We start from the raw sequence: 21150 nt of genomic DNA, 5'->3' as shown, positions 1-21150 counted from the left end.
ACACATACTGAAGACAGAAAATGACCACACACAATCCCCGAGTCCTCCACCTAAGTACTGGAAATGCTAACCATCCATCCCAGTGTGAAGCGACAGTGAGCCAGCCACAGGCTTGTGAGTACAAAAACCGAGACGTCCACAGTGAGAGGCCATGGTCCCAGTCTGCTAGAGAAGCAGCCTCCAAGCCCCACGGCTATCAAAGCAGAAGCACTTCCATGGGCTGGAATCCAGCTATTGCTGGGTCACTGCTAGGCTGATCTCACAGGGATCCCACGCAGAATCAGTTATCAGCAGAGCTGGGAGGCTGAACACGACTTCCCCAGCAGGGAGACAGAGCTGCAAGAATTCTGACCACTCATGGTCCCGTCTCCCTGTCCCGTGCAGGCTAAAGCAAAGAGCTAAACTAAACCTTTCTTCCACACAGAACCTTCTAAGAACCAAGCAATGGAGCTAAGATAAACAAGGCAAGGAAGGCAATGAGAAGAGGCTGGCGTGTTAGAATAGGTTAGCACTGGCTTACATGCAAACACATATGTGTAGGTGGGAAGAGTTTTTTTTGTTTGTTTGTTTGTTTTGTTTTGTTTTCAAGATAGGGTTTCTCAGTAGCTGTTTTGGTTCCGGTCCTGGAACTAGCTCTTGTACACCAGGCTGGCCTCGAACTCACAGTTTAATCCCGAGTGCTGGGATTAAAGGCGTGCACCACCACCGCCCGGCTGGTGGAAAGTTTTTAAAGTCACTCATATACATAATACAAAAATGATTCCCAAAAGCCACATCTCGGCATTCAGGGGACTGGTAATTTATCTTTAGTAAGTGCTCGAAAGGCACTAATTTCAAGTAAAGGAAGAAAGAAACAGCGCTGATGAAAATGCAGACTACCTCTTGAGAAACCTCCTGCCACAAACGCAACAAAATGCTGCCCAAAGTTGGTAAGAGTTGGCTTTTCCACACCGATGAGATGAACTGAAGGATTGCAGCAATCCGAGCTGGCACAGAGGCAGGATCTCGCTCAGTGAGAACGTGAACTTCGTGGCTCACTGAGAGCAAGCTCTACGCTCATGCACGCTGCTCTAATCCTCATCTGACCTGACCAGGGCCTCACCTGCTGCTTAGCATCACTGAGGGTTGGGCGACAGCTGACAGTCTGGGCAAAAAAAGAAACACACACTAACCAAGGAACTTAGAAGGAGAATCTAGAGGATGGGTATTTAAAGAAAGCTTTGGAAGTGTATGTGGGAATAATGAGAATTACTAAAAGTGATTGTGACAGTTGCTCAATCCTATGAATATAGTGGAAACAATGACACACATTCTAAAATGATGAATTATATGGTTCGCAAATTATATTCCAACAAAAGCATGTAAGAACAAACACAGCGGTCTCCTCTGCAGCTCTCTGTGTTCCTGTAGCACTGTAGTCTGACCAAGCCTGAAGGGAAGGCGCACAGCTGTGCAGGCCTGCTGAGTGAAGCACAAAGGCCCTCAGCAGGGTAGGGAGGCCGCATTGCCCCCCCCCCCCCCATCCAGGGAAATTGTTAGCAAATCACTAGCTGATTAGGCAGACTTTAGCTTTAGTGCACATGCATGACAAAGACACTTCACAGAATCCACAAGAGTCACTGACCAGCTGCAAGAATGGTGGCCTGCACCTGCACCTCAGGAAACTGAAGCAAGGCCCTGCCTCCACAAAAACCAAAACCCTGAACCCCTAAACAAGTGATTTATGAGAGCGAGGAATCTGACTTCTGAAGTTACCACATTATCGTTAAAATGTATCAACATTAAAATTAAAAACTGTCGGCCAGGCAGTGGTGGCACACACCTTTAATCCCAGCACCCAGGAGGCACAATCTGGCAGATCTCTGTGAGTTCGAGGCCAGCCTGGTCTACAGAGGGAGTTCCGGGACAGCCAAGGCTACACAAGGAAACCCTGTCTCCAAAAACCAAATATAAAAAATAAAAATAAATGAAACATATAAAAAAGTAAAGATCATCAAAACAAAACAGCAACAACAACAACAAAGACAGGCAAAGAGACTGAAAAGAACACACAAAAAAATAAATAAATAAAACAAACAAAAATCCCACCAAACAACATAAATCACTGCTAAAAAGCCTCCCGCTGAACTTGTAGACAAAGACTCAAATCAGGTATTTTATCTAAATTCAAACGGTAATCATCTAAGTTTCTAATTATCGAAATAATGTATCTAGTTTCTAATGGGAATCGTGTCTAGAACTGAAGTGTGAGAACATTACCAGAGTATCAACCAAGAGAAACCACGTTCCTAAACATGCCAGAACGGAGATCCCAGAACGGAGCAGCAAGCACAGTAACTGAAGAGGACCCGTGGACTGAACTGCAGATTTGCGCGTGGAAAGGGTGAGGGGGTCAACTTGAAGACAGGTCAGTTTTGATGTTCTCAAGTCAGAAAACTAACAAGAAGAAAGGATGAAGGTGAAGCCCGAGATGTGAACACTCCATCAGGTTAGTGTCAGCCACCCGGGTTCCGACAGGGGAGGGATCCTTGCGGGCACCAGTCAAAGGATACACCACAAGCAAACCTGTGTTTAAAGAGTTTGCTAATCCATCAGAAACTTTGCTAAGTCTGAGCAGCTGTGTCATCCCAAGACCACCAAAGACACAAAGAAACCACCAAGAGGACTACACACTAAATTCTATATGGGCCTTTTTATTGTTTTTGAGACAGTGTCGTACACAGCTCAAGCTGGCCTTGAACTCACTAAGTAGCTTAGGACAACCATGAATTCCTGTTTCTGCTTCCACCTCACAGAGCTGGGATTCCAGGCTGTGCCACCCCACCCAGCAATAGACTAAATTTAAGTTATGATCTTGACTCGCTAAATTTAGAATTCAAGGATAATTATTTTTAAAACTATTCCCTAAATGGCTTGTAGGACTTGGAAGCTAAGCGGCTGCCTAAAAAAAGACAATTCTACCCAAAGCACAGTCTACCCGCTTGGTCCTGTGATATTCTGCAAGGCTGCCTGTAACTCTCCCTTTCTCCTAGGTTTTTGGTTTTTGAAACAAGGTTTCTCTGTGTAGTCCTGGCTATCCTGGAACTTTCTTTGCAGACCAGGCTGGCCTCAAACTCATAAAGATCTGCCTGCCTCCCGAGTTCTGGGGTTAAAGATGTGCACCACCACTCCCGGACCTTCCTCCTACTCTTGATGAACTTTGCAAAGTTATTTCACAGCAAAATGAAAAGCTTTAAACTCCACTCGCAGGCTATGACTTGAATAAGTAAAGCTAAGCAAAGTCAGTCACAAAAGTCAGTATATCACATGATTCTATGTATATAAAGTGTTCTGGATGTAAAATCCATAGACCAGGAGATTGTTGGCTGCACAGAGCCAGGGGAGACTGAGCAATAATGAGGAACCACTAACAGGTTTCTTTTGGGAATGATGAGAATACCCTAAGAGTGACTGGGAGTTTTGCAACTCTATGATTGCAATCCTACGATTGGAAACCACTGATACATTTCAGAATGGCGAGTTATATGGTATGCAAGGTACATGTCAATAAAAGTACCGGAAAGCAAACATGATGGCACTCTCCACCAAATTTAACTTCTAAGTACTACCTCTGACCCACTAATGTCCTAAATTTATACATAATTTTTGTTTTGTTTAGAGGTGTTGGGGAGCAAAGGCATGGCCTCACACATGCTAAGCAAGCACGCCACCACTGAACGCACCACCTTCATGGATCTAGTTATCAAAAGACACGTATTAGACACGTATAGCAGGACCTTCCGATAAGTCAAGGAGTAGGAATCCAGAACTCCCAGCAACAGAAAATCATACAACAAGATCATACACCACAACAGTCACGTGGATGAATGACACTAGCATATTGGACACAAGAAGCCTGACTTAGAGGCACACACAATGTGTGGATGCACTTAAATATGGGGCAAAAGTCAACTATGGTACCTGAAACTGGGATTGTGGAGACCACCAAATGGGGAGACACGACTGAGAGTTTTGGGGTGCTGGTAACTTTTGCTGTATAGTCTGAATGTCAATCATATAGGTACATTCACTTCTAAAAGTTTATACAACTGAATACTTCATATGACTTGTCTTTTTCAGGATCTTATATTTTAATTAATCTTAAAAACATCAGCAAAGATAGAGGGTAGAAATGAGAGGGAGAGCCAATCAAAACCACGTATTTTCAAAACTTCCAGGAAGAGACCTGCCACTTTGAAAGCAAATTATGAATATTAAATTTAATTTAAAAAAGAATTTTGCTAAAGAGACATCTACAAGAGAGAAATACCATGAGTACCCAGAAGGTGGAGCGTTTGTCTCTTTTGCATCTCTCCAGTGGCCAATGATGAGACAGGGCAATGTGGCCATCCCCACCTTTGCTCCAGAAAGGTTGACTGCTCCTAGTCAGAACAAGCCCCGCGCTGCTCACCTGGGCCTTCTCTCTCTTTGCTCTGATCAGCATGTCTTGGTAATGCTGTGCCACTTCTGCAAGGACGCCCTCGAGTTTAGCCGCAGGGATCTGCAAGGCCTGCAGAGTCTTCTGTGCATCCCCTTCATCCAGGGCTTCATTAATCAAACCGATGGCCAAAATCCCTACATGCAGAGAGACAATTTTAGCTAAGAAACCTAGAAACCAACCAGTCCTATAGTCTTAGCTACTCAGGAGGTTGACAGAAGGGAATCATGTGTGCCCACAAGTTCAAGCCCAGCAAGAAACGGTGCCAACTCCACAAACTCCCCTACGAGTAATGATTCCAACTGCAACTGAGCAGCATGTATATCGAGAAATAATTTAGTTTTTATTTCCTCTACACTCCCTTGCCCTATCCATTGCTTCAGGAAGCTCGTTTGCTTTGTTTTTAATGCATTAACTTTAGTGATGAGGATTTTGCTTTTGTTTGAGATGTCTCACTACAAAGCTCAGGCTGGTTTTAATGTCCTGAACGCTCAGATTCCAAGCCTGGGCCACCACATGCAGAGGAAGTGAGGAGGGTCAGACAAACCGGCTTCGCAACTTTCAGAAGCGTTCAGATGTGCCACCAAAATGTTCATCATTTTTATTGAATGAAACAGGAGGCTCGGGGGCCTCCTCCCTAGGATTCCATAACAAATGAGAGGCAGATGGAAGATCTAAGCCCAGGATTACCCATTCCAGGCCCTTCCCACAAATCACTTGAGTGTTTCCCACCGGAAAAACAAATCAGAAACACCCACTGAGGCAGCTAGGCTACTCTGGGGAGGACCCTGCTGTGCGTTGCAGCATCTGGCTGCTCCCTGTCCCTGGTCTCTGAGAGGAGCCTAGAATGTCCCGGAAACACAGAGCAGAGCACCTGTCTTTCACAGCAGTGCCTCCCACCACCCTGAAGGTGTGCCGATGGAGACATCCTATGGTGGGCCTCAGGTAATTTCAGGATGGGGCTGGGCATATAACACATGGGTTGAAGTCATATAGTACCAGCCTGGTGTCCTGAGTACCAGATTCACAGACAATAAGTCTGTCAATCATATGTAGGTAATGAAGTCAGGTCTGGATTCCCAAGGCTCAGGCGAGCTTCCCTGTTCAGATTAGCATGAGGACCACACATCCTGAGTCCACAGCAGCTTTGCAGTGGACTCGAGACACAGGCCCTGGCCCCTCTTTTGCCTCCTGATTTATACCCTCTATAATCAAACTGTAGTCCCAAGTCTAGCATGATTCTAAGTTAAATCATGATTCATAATTAAGAAGCCACTCTGGCAAACCACTAAGCCTCAACTTTGTAGTTAGCTGTTCAGAAGTGAGACCTAGCTTGAGCTTCCAGCTGATGTCTGGCCAAGAGGGGTCTTGTGGGGGACCGTGCCCTCAACCTGTACCAGATGACACAGTTCAGGCAGTTTATGTTAGAAGCACTTGCTGTAACTATCTCTTACAGCTATAACAGAGCATGTAAAATCACCTCCCCAAAAAATGGATTTATAAGACACATACCCAATTATAATAACTGTGTGGTGTACTGAACACAGTATCCAATCATAGCTACTCAAGATAACTGTGTGTGTGTGAAAATATAAACATATCTCAATGTTGCATTCAAAAGCCTTGGGGGAGCACTATTTAGAACCAGTTCATGTAGTGATGTACGTGTTTGTATATGTCTGTGCCATTTGCGTGTGCAGGCATATGTGCAGGTATGTGGACATGCGTTTGGAGGTCAGAGGTTGTATCAGGTACTTTCCCTAATCACTCGGTTGGCTGGTCGATGAGCTCCCAGGAATCCTCTTGTCTCTCCCTCCCTCCTCCCCAGTACTGGATTTACAGTGTACACAGAACCCCAATTTTTACAAGAGTACTAGGGATCTGAACTCATGACTTCATGTCTGTGGGGCAGGCACTTTAGTGACTGAGCCATCTTCCCAGCCCCGAACCGCATCGTCTCTAATGGGAACCTTGTCTGAGGGGACACAGTGATGACTCACGCTCATGCTCCTCATGGACCACTAGGTTCACATGGTCCACACAAGCTTGGATGTCATTCCACGTGATGAAGTCGTTATTCTCCGCATGTGCCTGCGCTTTCAGCTTCATCAACTCATCGAGATACCTGTCCCAGCCCAAAAGTTAGAGAGAGAGAGAGAGAGAGAAAGAGAATATGATTATTCAAGGAACAAAGGTCTCTAGAAGAAGGGAAGTATAGATATAAGCCATGGGCAAGGTCTGGGACTGCAAAGCAGCCTTAAAATGCAAACACCCAAGAAAACCACTAGTTCCTATTTCTAGAGGATTAGAAGATCAACTCTAGAAGGAGGCAGACAAGAGGGCCAAGCCGGAGACAGCACTTGCCTCATTATGTATGAGGCTCCAACCCCAACCCCAACCCCAACCCCAACCCCAACCCCAACCGGCTTCACAGCTTTTAGAACGTAATGTACTGACAGCACAAACGAAGACACAAAGCCTAGAATGAATGAAAACACGCATGTAGACACAAAAAGGCAGAGAGAAGCGCCACGCCACGGACCCAAGGCACGGGCTCTGGGGTCCCACCTTTGACAGTTTTCTTCCTCAATATTGGTGAGGCCCGTGACTGCGCTGCTCAGCTGTTTCCACACTGTGTTCATGTCTCCTGACTCCAGAGCCCTGTTGATGAGGGCCACGGAGGACAGCATCTCCACGGCGACAGTGAGTTCAGGATGGGTGAGACTATGCTGTACAGGAGAGGAGAGGAGGGGAGAAACACAGTGAGCAAAGACAGTCTCCAGCACCAAGGGAATTGGAAGTCCACAAGAGAACCTGAGTTTCTGGAAAACGCTTCTTCTACCCAAGTACACCGAGGTTATGGGTATTAAATTCACTTCCACCCCATTCTGCTCCCCAAAAAATCCAGGCTCAGTCAACTCACCTCAGGACTCTGTTGCTGCAGAGTAGCCAACTCCTTCTGATAAAGATCGGCTGCAAACGGATACACCTGGGGCAGCTGGGCTTCAGGATTCATTAGCTCCAAAACGGTCTTCTCGGCGACGCCCTTCTGGATGGCAGCATTGATCGCTGCGACTGCTGCCAGCCCTGGCAGAAAACAGGTCAATATGCAGTGGGCTCAGGGCCCTGTGCACAAACAATGACTCGTTTTTCTTTTGAGATAGGGTCTCATGTAGCTCTGGCTGCCCTGCAACTCCCCTCGCCTTGAACTCAAAGACATTTACCTGCCTCTGCCTCCCAAGTACTGGGATTAAATGAGTGTGCCACTATGCCTGGCTGCTTTTATTTAAAAAGAAAGGAAGGAAGGAAGGAAGGAAGGAAGGAAGGAAGGAAAATATTTTTATGTTATGTGTATGACATTTTGGTTGCATGTATGCATGTGAACTGCATGTGTGCTTGGTATCCATGAAGACCTGAAGTGGGTGCCAGATCCTCTAGAACCGGAGTCACAGATAGCTGTAAACCTCCATGGGAGTGCTGGGAGCAAAACTTGGTCCTCTACAGAATGGCAAGTGCACTTAACTCCTGGGCCAGAAGCGCCACACACACCTCTCCAGACCCAGCCCCCCCCCCCAATCTGCTTTAAAATTTGTGTGGAGTACATGTGTATACACATGTTCATATATGTGTAGGCACATACGGCAGGACATGTGTGGAGGCTGTAAGTTGAAGCTGGGTGTCTCGATCTCTTGACCTTAGACACTGAGGCAGGGGGTCTGCTGAATCTGGAGTCCTCTAATATCAGGCTAGTCTGGCTATCCATCTCGCCTGCCATGCAATGGGATTACAAGGCAGCTGCCACACCCACCAGGCTTCTACATAGATCCTGGGGGTCAGAATCCCGGTCCTCATGTTTGAGCAATAAAGTTCTATTCTGTACCTACAGTATCAGCCATGATGCTTGAAGTGGAACTCTCACTTCTGAGAACCCAGCACCTCACTGCAGATGGTCATAACAGCCCTGCAGTGGGGTGCAGCACAGTGGCAGAGTAGGGTACAGCTGGGCAAGGATGGGGCCAGGCCCAAGGCGGAGCCCACACTGAATGCAAAAGGCCAAAGAATGGCTTTACTGAAGAGCACAAACTGCAGAGGCCATGGCAGTAGACACAGACCTCTTGCTGGTGTAGTGGCCAGTGACTGAGTTCAAGATCTGGGGAGCCAAGCACCCACATATTCCAGTCTCCTACCATAAGGACCCTTGTTCACTGAACTCGGAGTCTATGGGCTGGACTACAGTCCCTGAACAAGAATTTACCCCTAACTTGAATGTGCAGGGCCCATAGGCAGCGTGGGAGGCTATCCGGTCCAGTAGGCAGCCCATCATGCTAGGTATCTCGTGCCAGCTGGCTACAACCCAGTATGTTCTCTCAGGCAAGAGGCTGGTTTACGTGGCGCCCAATTTCAAGCAGGACTATGCCAGGCTAGCACTGTCTGGACCGTGGTTGAGGGGCAGCTTTAGCAGACTGAGGTGACAGGCACTGGGTCATATGTGTTCACATAAATGTCTTCATACCAGTGTTTGGGTTTGCTGCAGGCTGATTCTGTCCTTCCATGCTACAGGTATTAAGGATCTGCTTACCTACATGCCAATGGCCACCCTATCTACCTGGGTATCTACTGAGCTATCGGCTGGCACCTCTGCCACATTTTTTATCAGTTTGAAGACAATGCCTTTGTCTTACAAGTGCTGGCCTGTGCCAACAATACAGAATTCATACAGCAGGGCCAGGTCAGGAAAAACATCTCCCACTGCTGGGGGCAAGCAGCTCATCCCATCTTCCTCTTCCTTGTCCCAGGAAGGCCAAACCCCCTGGGAAACTAGTTCATTTGAGTACTGCCTGCGCCTTTGGTTCCCCAGAACTGCTGCTCCCATGTACAGGACTGACTCCACCCCCTTTCCCACAGGCCTGGCTCTCAGCCTCCCTTTTCAGACCACTTCCTGAATGACCTAGGACCTCCAGCTGAGTGCACCCAGAAGAGGGCCTCCGGTCTGGGGACTGCACCTTTTATTCTTTCATCTTAGGGGACAAAACCTGCTTCCAGTGCCTGACCTAGGGACAAGATAGCCCAGAGGCAGGGGCTCTGCAGGGCCGAGCATGCAGTGGGGGAGGGAGCGCAGTTAGTTGTGCTTACTCCTGCCCTGGCTGACAGGGCATCAGGACCATGGACATGGGGTTCGTCACCCACCACTTCACAGCTCACACCTCTGTCCTCCCTTCCCCAACTACCCTGACAGGTGCTGGCACATAGCACTTCAACAAAATCCAGCTTGGGTCTAGAACAGACAAGAGTCACTCACTTCCCTCTTCACCTGCATTTTCTGTCTGCATTGGTTACCAGGTGTACTACCACCTCCCCAGGCTGCCCTTCACTGCTTCCCAGCGGCACCCTACACCACTCGGCCCAAAACAAGCCAAGAATTCATTCACTGCCTGCACTGGCCCCCTTGGCACTGTCTGCCCCTACTCCTTTTCTCCTTCCTGCAACCATCAGGAATGTTCTCTCCTCTTCCACAATCCACACATCTCACTTAACCCTCTCCAGCTACATCCCTAACTAACTACCCACCTGGAGTTTATTAATCACAGTGAATCTGCCTGGACTCCAGTTCTGCTTTTGAAACTAGAAGAGCCCCATTGCCACCAAAAGTACTTTGCTTTTCATCATGACCCAACTTCAGACCCTTCACTGACAAAGCCACAGCTCCCCCCCACACACATTTCCATGGCCTGGGGCTAAGGGACTCTTACTTCTTTGGTATTGCTGGGCCGCGCTATTGGCAGCGTCCACTCCCGCCTGTACCTCCTCCTTCTGCAGGGGGTCAGTCTGGCCACTCTAGGGAAAGCAAAGGACATTGATGAGATGATGGTTCATGGGCCGGCCGCTAGGGTTGAAAGTTCTCTTAGCAGCCGCAAGGGACAGAGAGCCAGAGACATAAGGCTCCAGGCTCCATGTAACCATGCCCTTGGCAAACCTGGGGTACAGTGCTTCCATATTCTAGCATATTAGCACATGCACACATGTGAATGGGTGTGTGTGTGTGTGTGTGTGTGTGTGTGTGTGTGTGTGTGTGTGTAAAGCACTGACAGGCTCTATATAGAAAATAAAATAAATATTTATGAACTCGCAAGGGCAGTAATGTGGCTTATTCCAACCAATGCATGCTGAAAATTCCGTAAGACATATACTTGTCTTTATCTAGACAAGAGGAGACTTTCCTATTTGTTCTCCAGGGAAAGCATACAAGTTGAATCTCACGTGATCCACCCTGAAGCACCTGCAGTATTCTCCAGTGCCGGCCTGAAGAATGGAAAACCTTCAGGTTTTCCTACAAAGATCTTCCTTAGAGGGAGGGGACCGGAGGAGAGGGAAATGGAGAGTGGAGGCATTATGTATTTTAAAAGAGGATTCACGGTGCTTCAAGTGAACCGGGGCTTTAAATAATGTGTATGTACTCTAGCTGAAACTTAAAACACCACCAGCCTAAGCTGTGTGAAGGAAGGAACACAGTTGTATTAGAGAATGGCCACGTAAACACCTGGGGACAGAATGGAACCAAGGGACAGAGATACCCGCAGGGATAGCATGAAAGCCAGGGGCAGGCATCTGGGAGGGGCAGCGTGGAAGCCAGGGGCAGACACCTGGGGGGGTGGGGAAGCGAGGTAGCAAGGGACACAGACACCTGCGGGGAGACCATGGAAGGCCCAGCAGCAACCCCCTCCCCCATCCCTGTCCCACCCACCTGTCTCTTTTGCTGCTGGTCACTCTGGAGCTGCTTCAGGTACCAGTCGCTGTTCTGAGTCTGCAGGCCTCGAAGGCCCAGAGCCGGTGACTGCAGAGCCTTGAGCAGGGTCAGCGCACAGCCCTGCTCTAATGCCAGGTTGATGTTGGCCAGAGCAGAGAATGCTGAGGGGAAAGGCAAAGAAAGGCTTAAGACCAATCTGACCACAACACAACAGCCTAGAGAATCTTCCCTTCCCCTAAACAATCGCAGCTCCAAACTGCGGAAACAGCCCAGTCCTAGGGTGGCTCAGAAGCTTAGATTCTAGTCAGAGGCAGATGGATCTTTGTGAGTTTGAGGCTAGCCTGGTCTGCACAGTGAGTTCTAGGACAGTCAGGACTGTTATACAGAGAAACCCTGTCTCAAAAAAAAGAAAGAAAGAAAGAAAGAGAAAAGAAACTACAGCTACTAGAATTCATAATTTCTATATCTTTTACAGTTCATTTTAGAAAACAAAAAATACGGTGTTATTGCCATCCCACTCAGAGATAAATATCAGACTTGTTAATATAGCAAAAATAAATCAAGAAAATACTAAAAATTAAAACATTTGGGACATAGCAATACTTAACTTTGAGGGATTAGTTAAAAAGAAAAAGAGAGAAGCAAATCACAAGCTCTCTCAGAAAGTCAGCCAGCAGCCCAAGACAACACACGCACACACACACACTCAAAGATAAGAGACAGGCTGAGTGAGAAGTTGCTTTAGATTTGTGATCTCACATCGGTTCCTAGGAAACTGTATCTATATCTGAAATTCAGTTACCTGATACCTGAGCTAGGGTGGTAACTTCTTTTAAAGTGAACCAAAAAAAACTTAATTTAGAATATAACACGAACATAAACAAAAGCTAATACATACGATTGTTTCTAACAGTCACTTATAATAGCTTCTTTAGAACTGGCTAGATGCTCAGCAGGTGAAAGCAGAGGCCTGAGCTCAACCCCTGGAAGCCACGTGAAGGTGGGGGTAAGGGCCACGCGAGGCCCTCAATGAAGCAGGGTGCAGATAATCTCAGCACAACGTGGCTGAAGGTCTTTTTGGTGACCTTGTTATTCCTTTAGCCCAACAAAAATCCCTCACAATCATGGAGCTTTCACAGCAGTGGAGGGACATGAAAGGAGTAGAACGATGTTGTTAATAGCCAGGCTTTCTCTAACTATGCGCGGCACAGTCTCGGTGCAGCCATCGACAGAAGCCTCCAGTCAGGGAGGTTTTCCTACACGGAAACTCACCACTTAAACATGCAGTATACTTACCACTTAAATACACCACATAGATAATATACATTATATTACACATATTATATACTGCATTATATACTGCAATATATAGTATATTATAGTATACATAGTGTATATATTATATATTATTCTATTATACTTCATGTAAACTTACACTTAAATATACACTAAGTAGCATCTGATTACAAAGCATCTTTTAAACTTTACCACTTTGCAATCAGATGCTACTTAGTGTATATTTAAGTACATTATATGGTACGATTAACAAAGGGGTGCTACTATTAATATTTCCTGAGTCCGAATGCCACACAATGCCCAGTCACACCTGACACACCAGTGGAGGGGGCAGGCCTGGGGCAGCCAATTGGCAGAACCAGTACTTAGCATGCAAAGGCCCTGGAGTCTAAACTCAACATAGAAAAGAAAAAGGAGAGGCCAAAACAAGGAAAAGAGACAAGAGAGCAGTCCCAGGTCCGTAACAATTTAGAAGCAGAATCTTTTTAAGCCATGAAATGAACTGAATGCAGCTGCGTCCCTAGAGAGGGCCGTATTCACAAAACAGCATATAGGGAACCAACCAGGTTAGTGTGCTGATTGCCTGGATGTCACAACGACCCAGTGCAGGTTCTTCCGCAGAAGAGAAACAAAATGAAATGGCAGTCCAGAGAAACTCCTCTCAAAAGTGTGTACCGCACTTTCACAGAAATCAATATAAAAAGAGAATCTCGTTTTTAATTAAATACACATTTTGAAGGAAATGAGAAAATGTAGAGGCTATTTCTAAACGACAGGACCTGTCATTTATTGTTTATGTAGCTCTCCATTCTTTTTATTTTTTAATTTTTAGTTGCATTTTTTATTTAGTGGAGGGGAGGGCCATGCACCATTGAGCACTTGTGGCAGACAACTTGCTGGAGCTGCTTCCTCCTTCCACCACGTCGGTCTAAAGCGGGGTCATCAGACTTGGCAGCAAATGTCTTTACCTGCTGAGCCATCCCGTCAGTCCCAATTACTCTTTTTATGAAATTTTACTTTTACATTTCTGTATTTGTGTGTGTGTGCCGTGGTGTGAGCGTGGAGGTCTGAGGACAGCCAGTGGGACTCAGTTCTCTCCTTCCACCATGTGAGAGTCCCAGGGATCAAGCTCAGATCATCAGGCTTGGCAGCAAGCACCATTTACCTGCTGAGCCATCTTGCTGGCCCTCAAAAAAGAAAGAGAAGGACAGAAAATATTTTTTTTAAGTTTGTAACAGGGTAAGAGAATGAAACTGTAGTCCAAAAGACTGCCCCAGAAGCAATTGCAGATGCACGAACAGAGACCTGCCAGAGGACAATAGCAGGAACACACAGCCTCTACGAAGCACACCCTAACTGAGGCTGCTCTGGGCTCCCCCTGAGGTCTCTAGAGCAGAGCCGGACTTACTGTTGACTTTGTTCACATTTCCTTGAATTTCAGCTTGTGTGAGCAGCTCCTCATAAACGTCCCTTTCTCTGTCAGAGTTTTCTGTCTGAGGATAAGAAAAAGGGGCAGCGATCAGCCAGGTCTCTGAATAGCCCGGAGAAGGATGTGTACACTTCTCCCGAGCCAGGACAAAACCAAGAGCCTAACGCCTGAGTTCAGATCTTCTGTACATGACAACAGTTACATGACTATACCTAAAAACACGAGACCCAGGTCTAGCTTATACCCCCAGCAAGGGTTCCTCCAGAGCTGAGCCAGGAAGGAAGCACTGGGAGACTGCCCTGACTACTGAGGACAGTGGGCTGAGCCAGCATCCTTGCCTGAGAGCAGATGGCTTCTGCAGGCAATGGGCTTGGAGCCTCTTCCTGGTGACACAGGCAGAGGCATAGCTTCATCGCCTGCCTGCAAACCTATTCAGGGTCTACTTGGGGGCTTCAAGTCCCTGCTCTATAAAAAAGAGACATAAAATATATACACAGACCTTCAATTTGACATGTGAATACCTCTCAATGAACCAAGACATGTCAATCACTGGCTTGAAAGGCGAAATAAGCATGTATGAAGTCTTTTGTTCACTCATTATTGTTGTATGTGGATATGCTGGAGGGGTAGGCATAGCATGTATATGCGGCAAACATCAGCTCTGTGGAGCCGGCTCTCTCCTTCCACCTTTAAAATGGGTTCTGGTGATTGAACTTGGAGTCCTCAGGCTTTTGTGGCTTACTTGCTGAGCATTTCACGGAACCTTGTTTGTTTGTTTGTTTGTTTTGAGAAAGAGTCTCACTATGAATCCCTGGCCAGCCCGGAACTCACTTTGCAGACCTGGGCTGGGCTCAAACTCACATAGCTCCACCTGCCTCTGCTCGAGCGCTGGGATTAATGGCATGCACCGTGGCTGTTTTGTTTTGAGGCAGGGTCTCATCTGTGGTTCAAGCTGGTCTACAACTACTAACAGAATTGTTCAACTAACTTCCACATACTTTTAACAAAATATACATTTCACCCCAGAGAACCTAATGGAGAAGGGCCATACTCATATTTGGAGATCATCTTTCTAAAGAAAACTATTCAAACTGATTTGAAATGGCCACTCACAAGTGCAAAATGGGAGGGGAAAGTGCAATACCAGAAGACTTTGTACTAAGCAATTACATTTATGGGAAATTCTAGGAAAGATAAGACATAGTGATAAAGAAAACAGACTGTAAGCCATCCGGGCATGGTGGCGCACAACTTTAATCCCAGCACTGGGGTGAGGGGGAAGCAGAGGCAGGTGGGTCTCTGAGTTTGAGGCCAGCTTGGCCTACAGTATGAGGACAGTCATGGCTACATAGAAAAACCCTGTCTCAAAAAGAAAAAAAGAAAACCAGACTGGTAGCTGCCTGGAGTTGGGAAGGAAAGTGGAGATGCCATAGGGGCAGCAGGAACTCTTGGCAGGGACGTTGAATAAGCACCTGCACATCTATCAGAACTCAACCTTGCTCTCAACATGGGCACACTGTACTAAACAAAAGCTACATCTCAATAAAGTGGCGTTTAAAATGCAGATTTCCAAACACGGGAGAATATAAGCTAACTAGGAAGACGCTGCATTTTTACCCTGTTTTTGGCGTTTGTCATCTTGTCCTGCTTGGCCTGGTGAAGAACATCCTGGTAAGTGGAAGCCAGGGGTTCTTCAAGATTGACAAGCATGGCATTGGGATTTTTCAGAGCTGTAAACGTGTCGGCTGGAACTCTCCGGTCAATAGCTTCATTAATGGCAATGACAGCAGCATGTACTAAAAAACAAACAAACAAAATCAGAGCTTAGCGCATTGAGATTATAGATGGTGATGGTGGACACTCCACAGACCAAACAATATTGCAACCAGCCATTACTGAGAAAGACTCGTGTCCCAGAGAAAACTAACAAGCAGGGCTGGAGGAGCAGCCTGGCCTCCCATCTGCCATCTCTTCCCCATGCACGGAGCAGCGGTTCCACCTAGAATCCACTGGAATTTGCACTCATGCTGAATACTCATAAAATAACCTGGCCAAGAGTATTTGCTATAAAAAGATGCTCACTCTTAATTATGTAGTAAAGACCAGAAGGAAAAGATCCCAAAAGGCACTGAAATGAGGACTCCCTATCTAATGTCTTTAACAAAAATTGATAATCTATTTTCAAACAAACACAGCATAGACTAGAGCAGGGTCTACAGAGCAAAGCTGCTCATGCCCGAGCCCCTGGACAGCATTAGCCACAGTGAGCAAAGCCCGTTCGTTCTGTTTCGACCCAGAAAAGCTCCCTTACATGCAGCTTCGTCCACCGAGAGCTCATTGGCCAGGATGCCCCCGATCTTGCTGAAGGCGGGCATCTGGATCCCATACTTCTCCAGTTCACTCTTCATGTTGTTGATTTCCTCTTCTGCAGAAAAGAATGAAGACCCAGTCAAGCAAGCTACACTCCTTCTCAGAACTCAGAGGGTCAGATGCTTCAACTCCAAGACGGGATACAGTGGCCTCTGCCTCTGACTCATGGAAGATTAAGAAAATACTGGATGGAAGCACTTAGTATAACACCTGTTAGATGAAGTCATCAATACATATCAGCTCACTACTCTTGTCAATAGCATCAAACGTAACTACGAGACAAGACCTAGTGGACATAGCTTTTCGAGACGGTTTCTCTGTGTAGCCCTGGCTGTCCTGAAACTTGCTCTGTGGACCAAGCCGGCCTCAAATTCAGGGATCTGCCTGCCTCTGAGTGCGGAGATTAAAGGCGTGTGTGCCACTGGCGATGCAGTTTTAAAAGCTACTACTGACAGCACTGCCTACAGCGATCTATGGATGAGTGGGAGCTGCAAAGGGAACTTAATGCTTAAGTCACAATCCGCTATCTCAGTCTTCATAATCCAAACCACTAGCTGCTGCTCCATTTCCTTTCTAAGGCAGAAAGCCAAATGATAAAGAAAACAACTAACATTGACCTTTTCCTGAGTCTAGTGAATGAGCTTCCTGGAAGGAAAAATATTATAGATAAGAGCTTTCCTACCAAGTTTAAACTCCAAGGCTGACAAAATAGTCACCAATTGAGACTGCTTACTCTTAACCAGTGTTACCAGTGCCCACTTCCTTCCCAAGCCTCCATCGCTTTAAACACCAAGTACTGGGATCAAAGGTGCGCCACACCATGTTCGGCCACAAAGGGATATGCGAATAGGACTTTTTAAGAAACCGCTCCTGAAAATCATGTTTTTAAAAAATTAGTATAAGGTTGCATGTGACGGCGCAGACCTGTGCCACGCAGGAGGCAGGAGAAGAATTGGCACAGGTTCCAGGCCAGCCAGGATTACAAAGTGAGACCCTGCTTCAAAAAAAGCACACTACTCTGCATTAGTGTGCTGCTGGTCTGTCTGTAGGAACAACACCGGTGCTAGGTGTGGTGGCGCATGCGTGCATTTAACCCCAGCACTTGGGAAGCAAAGGCAGGCAGATCTCCGGGAGCTTGAAGCCACCTTGAGCTACGCAGCAAGTTCTGGATTAGCCAGGGATCCAAAGTGAGACCCTATAAAGGGGAGAGGTGGCTCTAACGATGTCTTGAGCTTAACTGCTTACTTAAAATTCAAAATATCATTTTTAAGAAGTTTCTAGCTAGTGGGGTTGTGAGAGGCATGGAGAAGAGGCGGGTCGAGTGGGAGACTGAAGATGCTGCTCTCTGAAAGGACTGAGGTTGTTCTGACAGAGCCTTTACTTCTCACAGCCACCGGAGAGAACCTGGCCCCACCTACTTTGGGGGCTCCAGCCTTGTAATACAATCTCTGTGTATGTGCCCTCTATTAGCCTCTCATCAGAGGCCAAACCAACAAGGTTGTCTGACTCTCGATTCCCAGTCTCCAGAACTCTTCTCCATATGGCATTTTGTTATACTGACAACACACAGGAAGCATGTGCCAAAAGAGCTTAAACGTTAAAATAACTGAATTGTCATTTCTGAGGTGCCTCACCCTCCACTCTCGCCCCTTGGTTTTCCCCAGCAGGCACCGGCCGGCAGGGAGACTTCACTTCGTAAGGCTTTTTTCACAACATGGAAGCATTTAATGGTAGCTCCACATCCTACGATTTTATGCTTTATATGTTACCATTCTCAGATAATTGATACTCACATACAAAAATATGTATAAGAAAACTAAATTTGCCAGTCATCTCCATCATAAACCAAGGAGCAGAGTGTGCGATTCCCAGGCTCACATTCACCCTACCACACTAAAGGGCAGTCTGCTTCCATTGTCTTCCTCGAGGGAGTGCTTTCTAAAGGCCTTCCCCTTTAAGACAGGTATTGTTGAACTTTCCAGGCAATTACCGCATGAGTCAGCCGTTGGCTGTAGCGCTCCTTACCTGTGAAGTCAACCTTTCCATACAGGTCTTGAATCTGAGGAGCCAGGCCCAGTTTGAACAGGTACAAACTAGAAGACAACGACGTGCAAGAGAGTGAGGCCGGGCGGTGCAGCAGCGGCCCTCAGAGGAGAGGGTGTGAGAGCCTCCCCTGCAGAGACAGTGTCCCCCTCGGAGGCCTACTGAGTAGTACAATGTAATGAAAGATTCCCCTCAGACTCAAATTCAAGTCCCAGTTGTGGCACAGAGTTAATGCGTCATTAGATGTCGGTACCCCTGATATTCTGTCACTGGGGAGGTCTTGTCACTTGTGTTCCTAAGTTTCATTTTAAACAAGTCTCAGGAAAATGATTCAGACAGCAAATCTTTCTTCAATGGAATTCCTATTTCTGACACAGAAGCTAAATCCAGGTTAATTAAAAGTTTAAAATAAAGAATGTGTTATTCATCTTCCTTCTTCAGAGAATAAGAAGACTTTAGGGTGGTGCACACCTTTAATCCCAGCACTCTGGAGGCAGAGACAGGTGGAGCTCTGTGAGTTGGAGATCAGCTTGGTCTACAGAGTGAGCTCCAGGACAGCCAGGGATACACAGAGAAAGAAACCCTGTCCTGAAAAACAAAACAAAACCAAAGCAAAAAAGAGACTCTAGAGTCTAAGCTCCAGGAGGGATAGGACAGCAAAGCTTACCAGTGAATCCTGAGATAAATGTCGGTAAGCCTGAGGCGTCAGGTTGACTACCAGGCTCAAACAGATCAAAATCAACAAATTAGAAGTGATGGGGGGAGGGCATCTTACAGACACTGACAGCAGCACACAGGGGGAAAAATAAAAACTCGGAAGGAGTTGGTGCTTTGGCCCGGAGGGTGGTTTGGCACTTGCCCTCAAACATGCCGACGGGAGTTCGATCCCCAGGACCCACATGGTGGAAGAGCTGACTGACTCCTAGAACTTGCCTCTGCCCCAGACATGTGTGCCATTGTACACACACAGAATAAGATGTTTTTAAATTATTTAAAAAGGTGCAACAGGGTAATCCACAGTTCTGTACATAATCCATAAACCCTGGTATCTTCAGAAAAGAACCACACTCCGTAGATAAATAATCTAGATAATCTCAATTAATTCTACCAGGTTTGCCAAAAAATTGAGCTCAAAATAACCTAAACTCAATTTTCACAACATGTAAGATTTTTATTTTTCTTATTATAAGGTGAGGAAATATGGCCCTATTTAACACCAAAATCAGTGGAGTTTTGTTTCAATTTGTTTTTGAGGGTAGAGGGCAAGGTATTACTGTGCAGTCCTAGCTCCTGAAACTCACTATGTAGCTACAAACAACTTAGTTTTTTTTTTTTTTTTGCTTTATGGAAAATTTATTGCAATATTCCAAAAGCACATCACTTTTTCTTCTCAACATCTTGCTCTGCAGCTTCCTTTGCCCTCTTTGCTCAGATGCCAAAGAGCCGGGCATTGGCCCGGGCCATGCGAAGACTGGCAAAAGCCTTGAAGTTCTTCTCTTCTTCTGTGATGACTCTGGCTTTCTCTTTTTTATAAACATTCCGGATGGGCATCACAGGTCCTGTTAGCTGAGTGGCCAATTTTAGTTCTTCAGCCGAACTATCTCCCTTCTTCGGAGCGGAAGGCTTCCTGGGGAAGAGGATGAGCTTGGAGCGGTACTCCTTCAGGCGCTGCACGTTGGCCTGCAGGGACTCGGTGGACTTGTTTCGCCTCCTTGGGTCCACGGAGATGCCGATGGTGCGAGCCACCTTCTTATGGATACCAGCCACCCTGAGTTCCTCCAGGCTGAAGCCCCGGCCAGCTCGGACCTTGGTGCGGTAGCGCACTGTGGGGCACCTCACGATAGGCCTGATGGGTCCGGGGCAATGCGGCGCGCTTTCGCCTGCCGGGCCTTGCGCCTGCGGATCTTGCGTGCCGGCTGGTTGAACCAAGTGTCCACTCGCCGCTGCCAGTCCTTGTGGAAGTGGGGCTTCAAGATCATGCCATTCCGGCTGGGCGCCATGGCTCCCGTGCAGGGGAAAGGCCTACAAACAACTTAGAACACCTGATCTTTCTAATTCCAAATATAAAATATTAGGGGAAAAGGAAAAAAAAACATTCAAACACAAGAGAATGAAATGTTAGTTACAACCAAAGTGCAGTAACTATCTCTGGAATGATGCCAGGTAAAACCCTTGGTAAAGGGGGAGGCGGGGAGAACACCTCTCAGGGAGAGAGCACTTTCATAGCATAGGTAAGGTGTGGGTCAGACCCCTGGCACGACACCTCAGAGTCCAGGGGTGCTTCTGGGAGACAGCTGGTACAAAGGAAGAGTATGCTCCTCAATAGTGAGGGGGATCTGCCCTGGGAGCTGCTGTTGAGGCAGCCCCTTCCTACACACTATCAAGTGTTGCCAACACTTGATAGGAAAAATACCAAACGGGAGGAAAGAAACTATAAATCCTGAGCCAGAACACTCTGCTCTGCGTGAGCTTTCTAAGCATAGACTGATATGCATGAGAAACAGAGAACAATAGTAGACTTCCTGCCTTTGTCCTGACCCCATCATTAGGAAGGCACAGTTAATTGTCCATCGGCATGTCAAAGAACCGAGGGCTTGGGACCCAGGCTACATCAGAGGATACAGAAGGAGCAGGGAAGGATTCTGCCAGCTTCGCCGCCCTGCCTGCCAAATTCAGATGCCTATTGTAGGCATGGCCCTCACCAGGTTATCAACACACACATACCTCAGCCACTGTAGGTATGGCCCTCACCAGGTTATCAACACACACAGACCTCAGCACGCTAAGCCA

The 21150-nt window shown here is 46.8% G+C and overlaps 1 protein-coding gene and 1 pseudogene across 1 annotated transcript in view; both read right to left on the bottom strand.

Annotated features, from left to right (window-relative positions):
* Positions 1-21150, bottom strand: part of Iqgap1 (IQ motif containing GTPase activating protein 1) — a 90322-nt gene that overhangs the window by 26734 nt on the left and 42438 nt on the right. The window contains exons 6-15 of the mRNA XM_041663679.1: positions 18343-18410; positions 16259-16372; positions 15565-15743; positions 13927-14011; positions 11220-11383; positions 10228-10312; positions 7401-7564; positions 7046-7206; positions 6478-6602; positions 4451-4614 (exon numbers count right to left, since the gene is read on the bottom strand). Coding sequence (XP_041519613.1) covers positions 4451-4614; positions 6478-6602; positions 7046-7206; positions 7401-7564; positions 10228-10312; positions 11220-11383; positions 13927-14011; positions 15565-15743; positions 16259-16372; positions 18343-18410 — 1309 coding nt within the window. The remainder of the gene's footprint in view (positions 1-4450; positions 4615-6477; positions 6603-7045; positions 7207-7400; positions 7565-10227; positions 10313-11219; positions 11384-13926; positions 14012-15564; positions 15744-16258; positions 16373-18342; positions 18411-21150) is intronic.
* Positions 19677-20378, bottom strand: LOC121455959 (annotated as a pseudogene).

Source organism: Microtus oregoni, unplaced genomic scaffold, assembly GCF_018167655.1.
Source record: "Microtus oregoni isolate MIOR12 unplaced genomic scaffold, Mior012 000000F_ref0000247, whole genome shotgun sequence".
NCBI lineage: Eukaryota > Metazoa > Chordata > Mammalia > Rodentia > Cricetidae > Microtus > Microtus oregoni.
The sequence above is the reverse complement of the archived record's forward strand: the minus strand, read 5'-3'. Positions and strand labels throughout refer to the sequence as shown.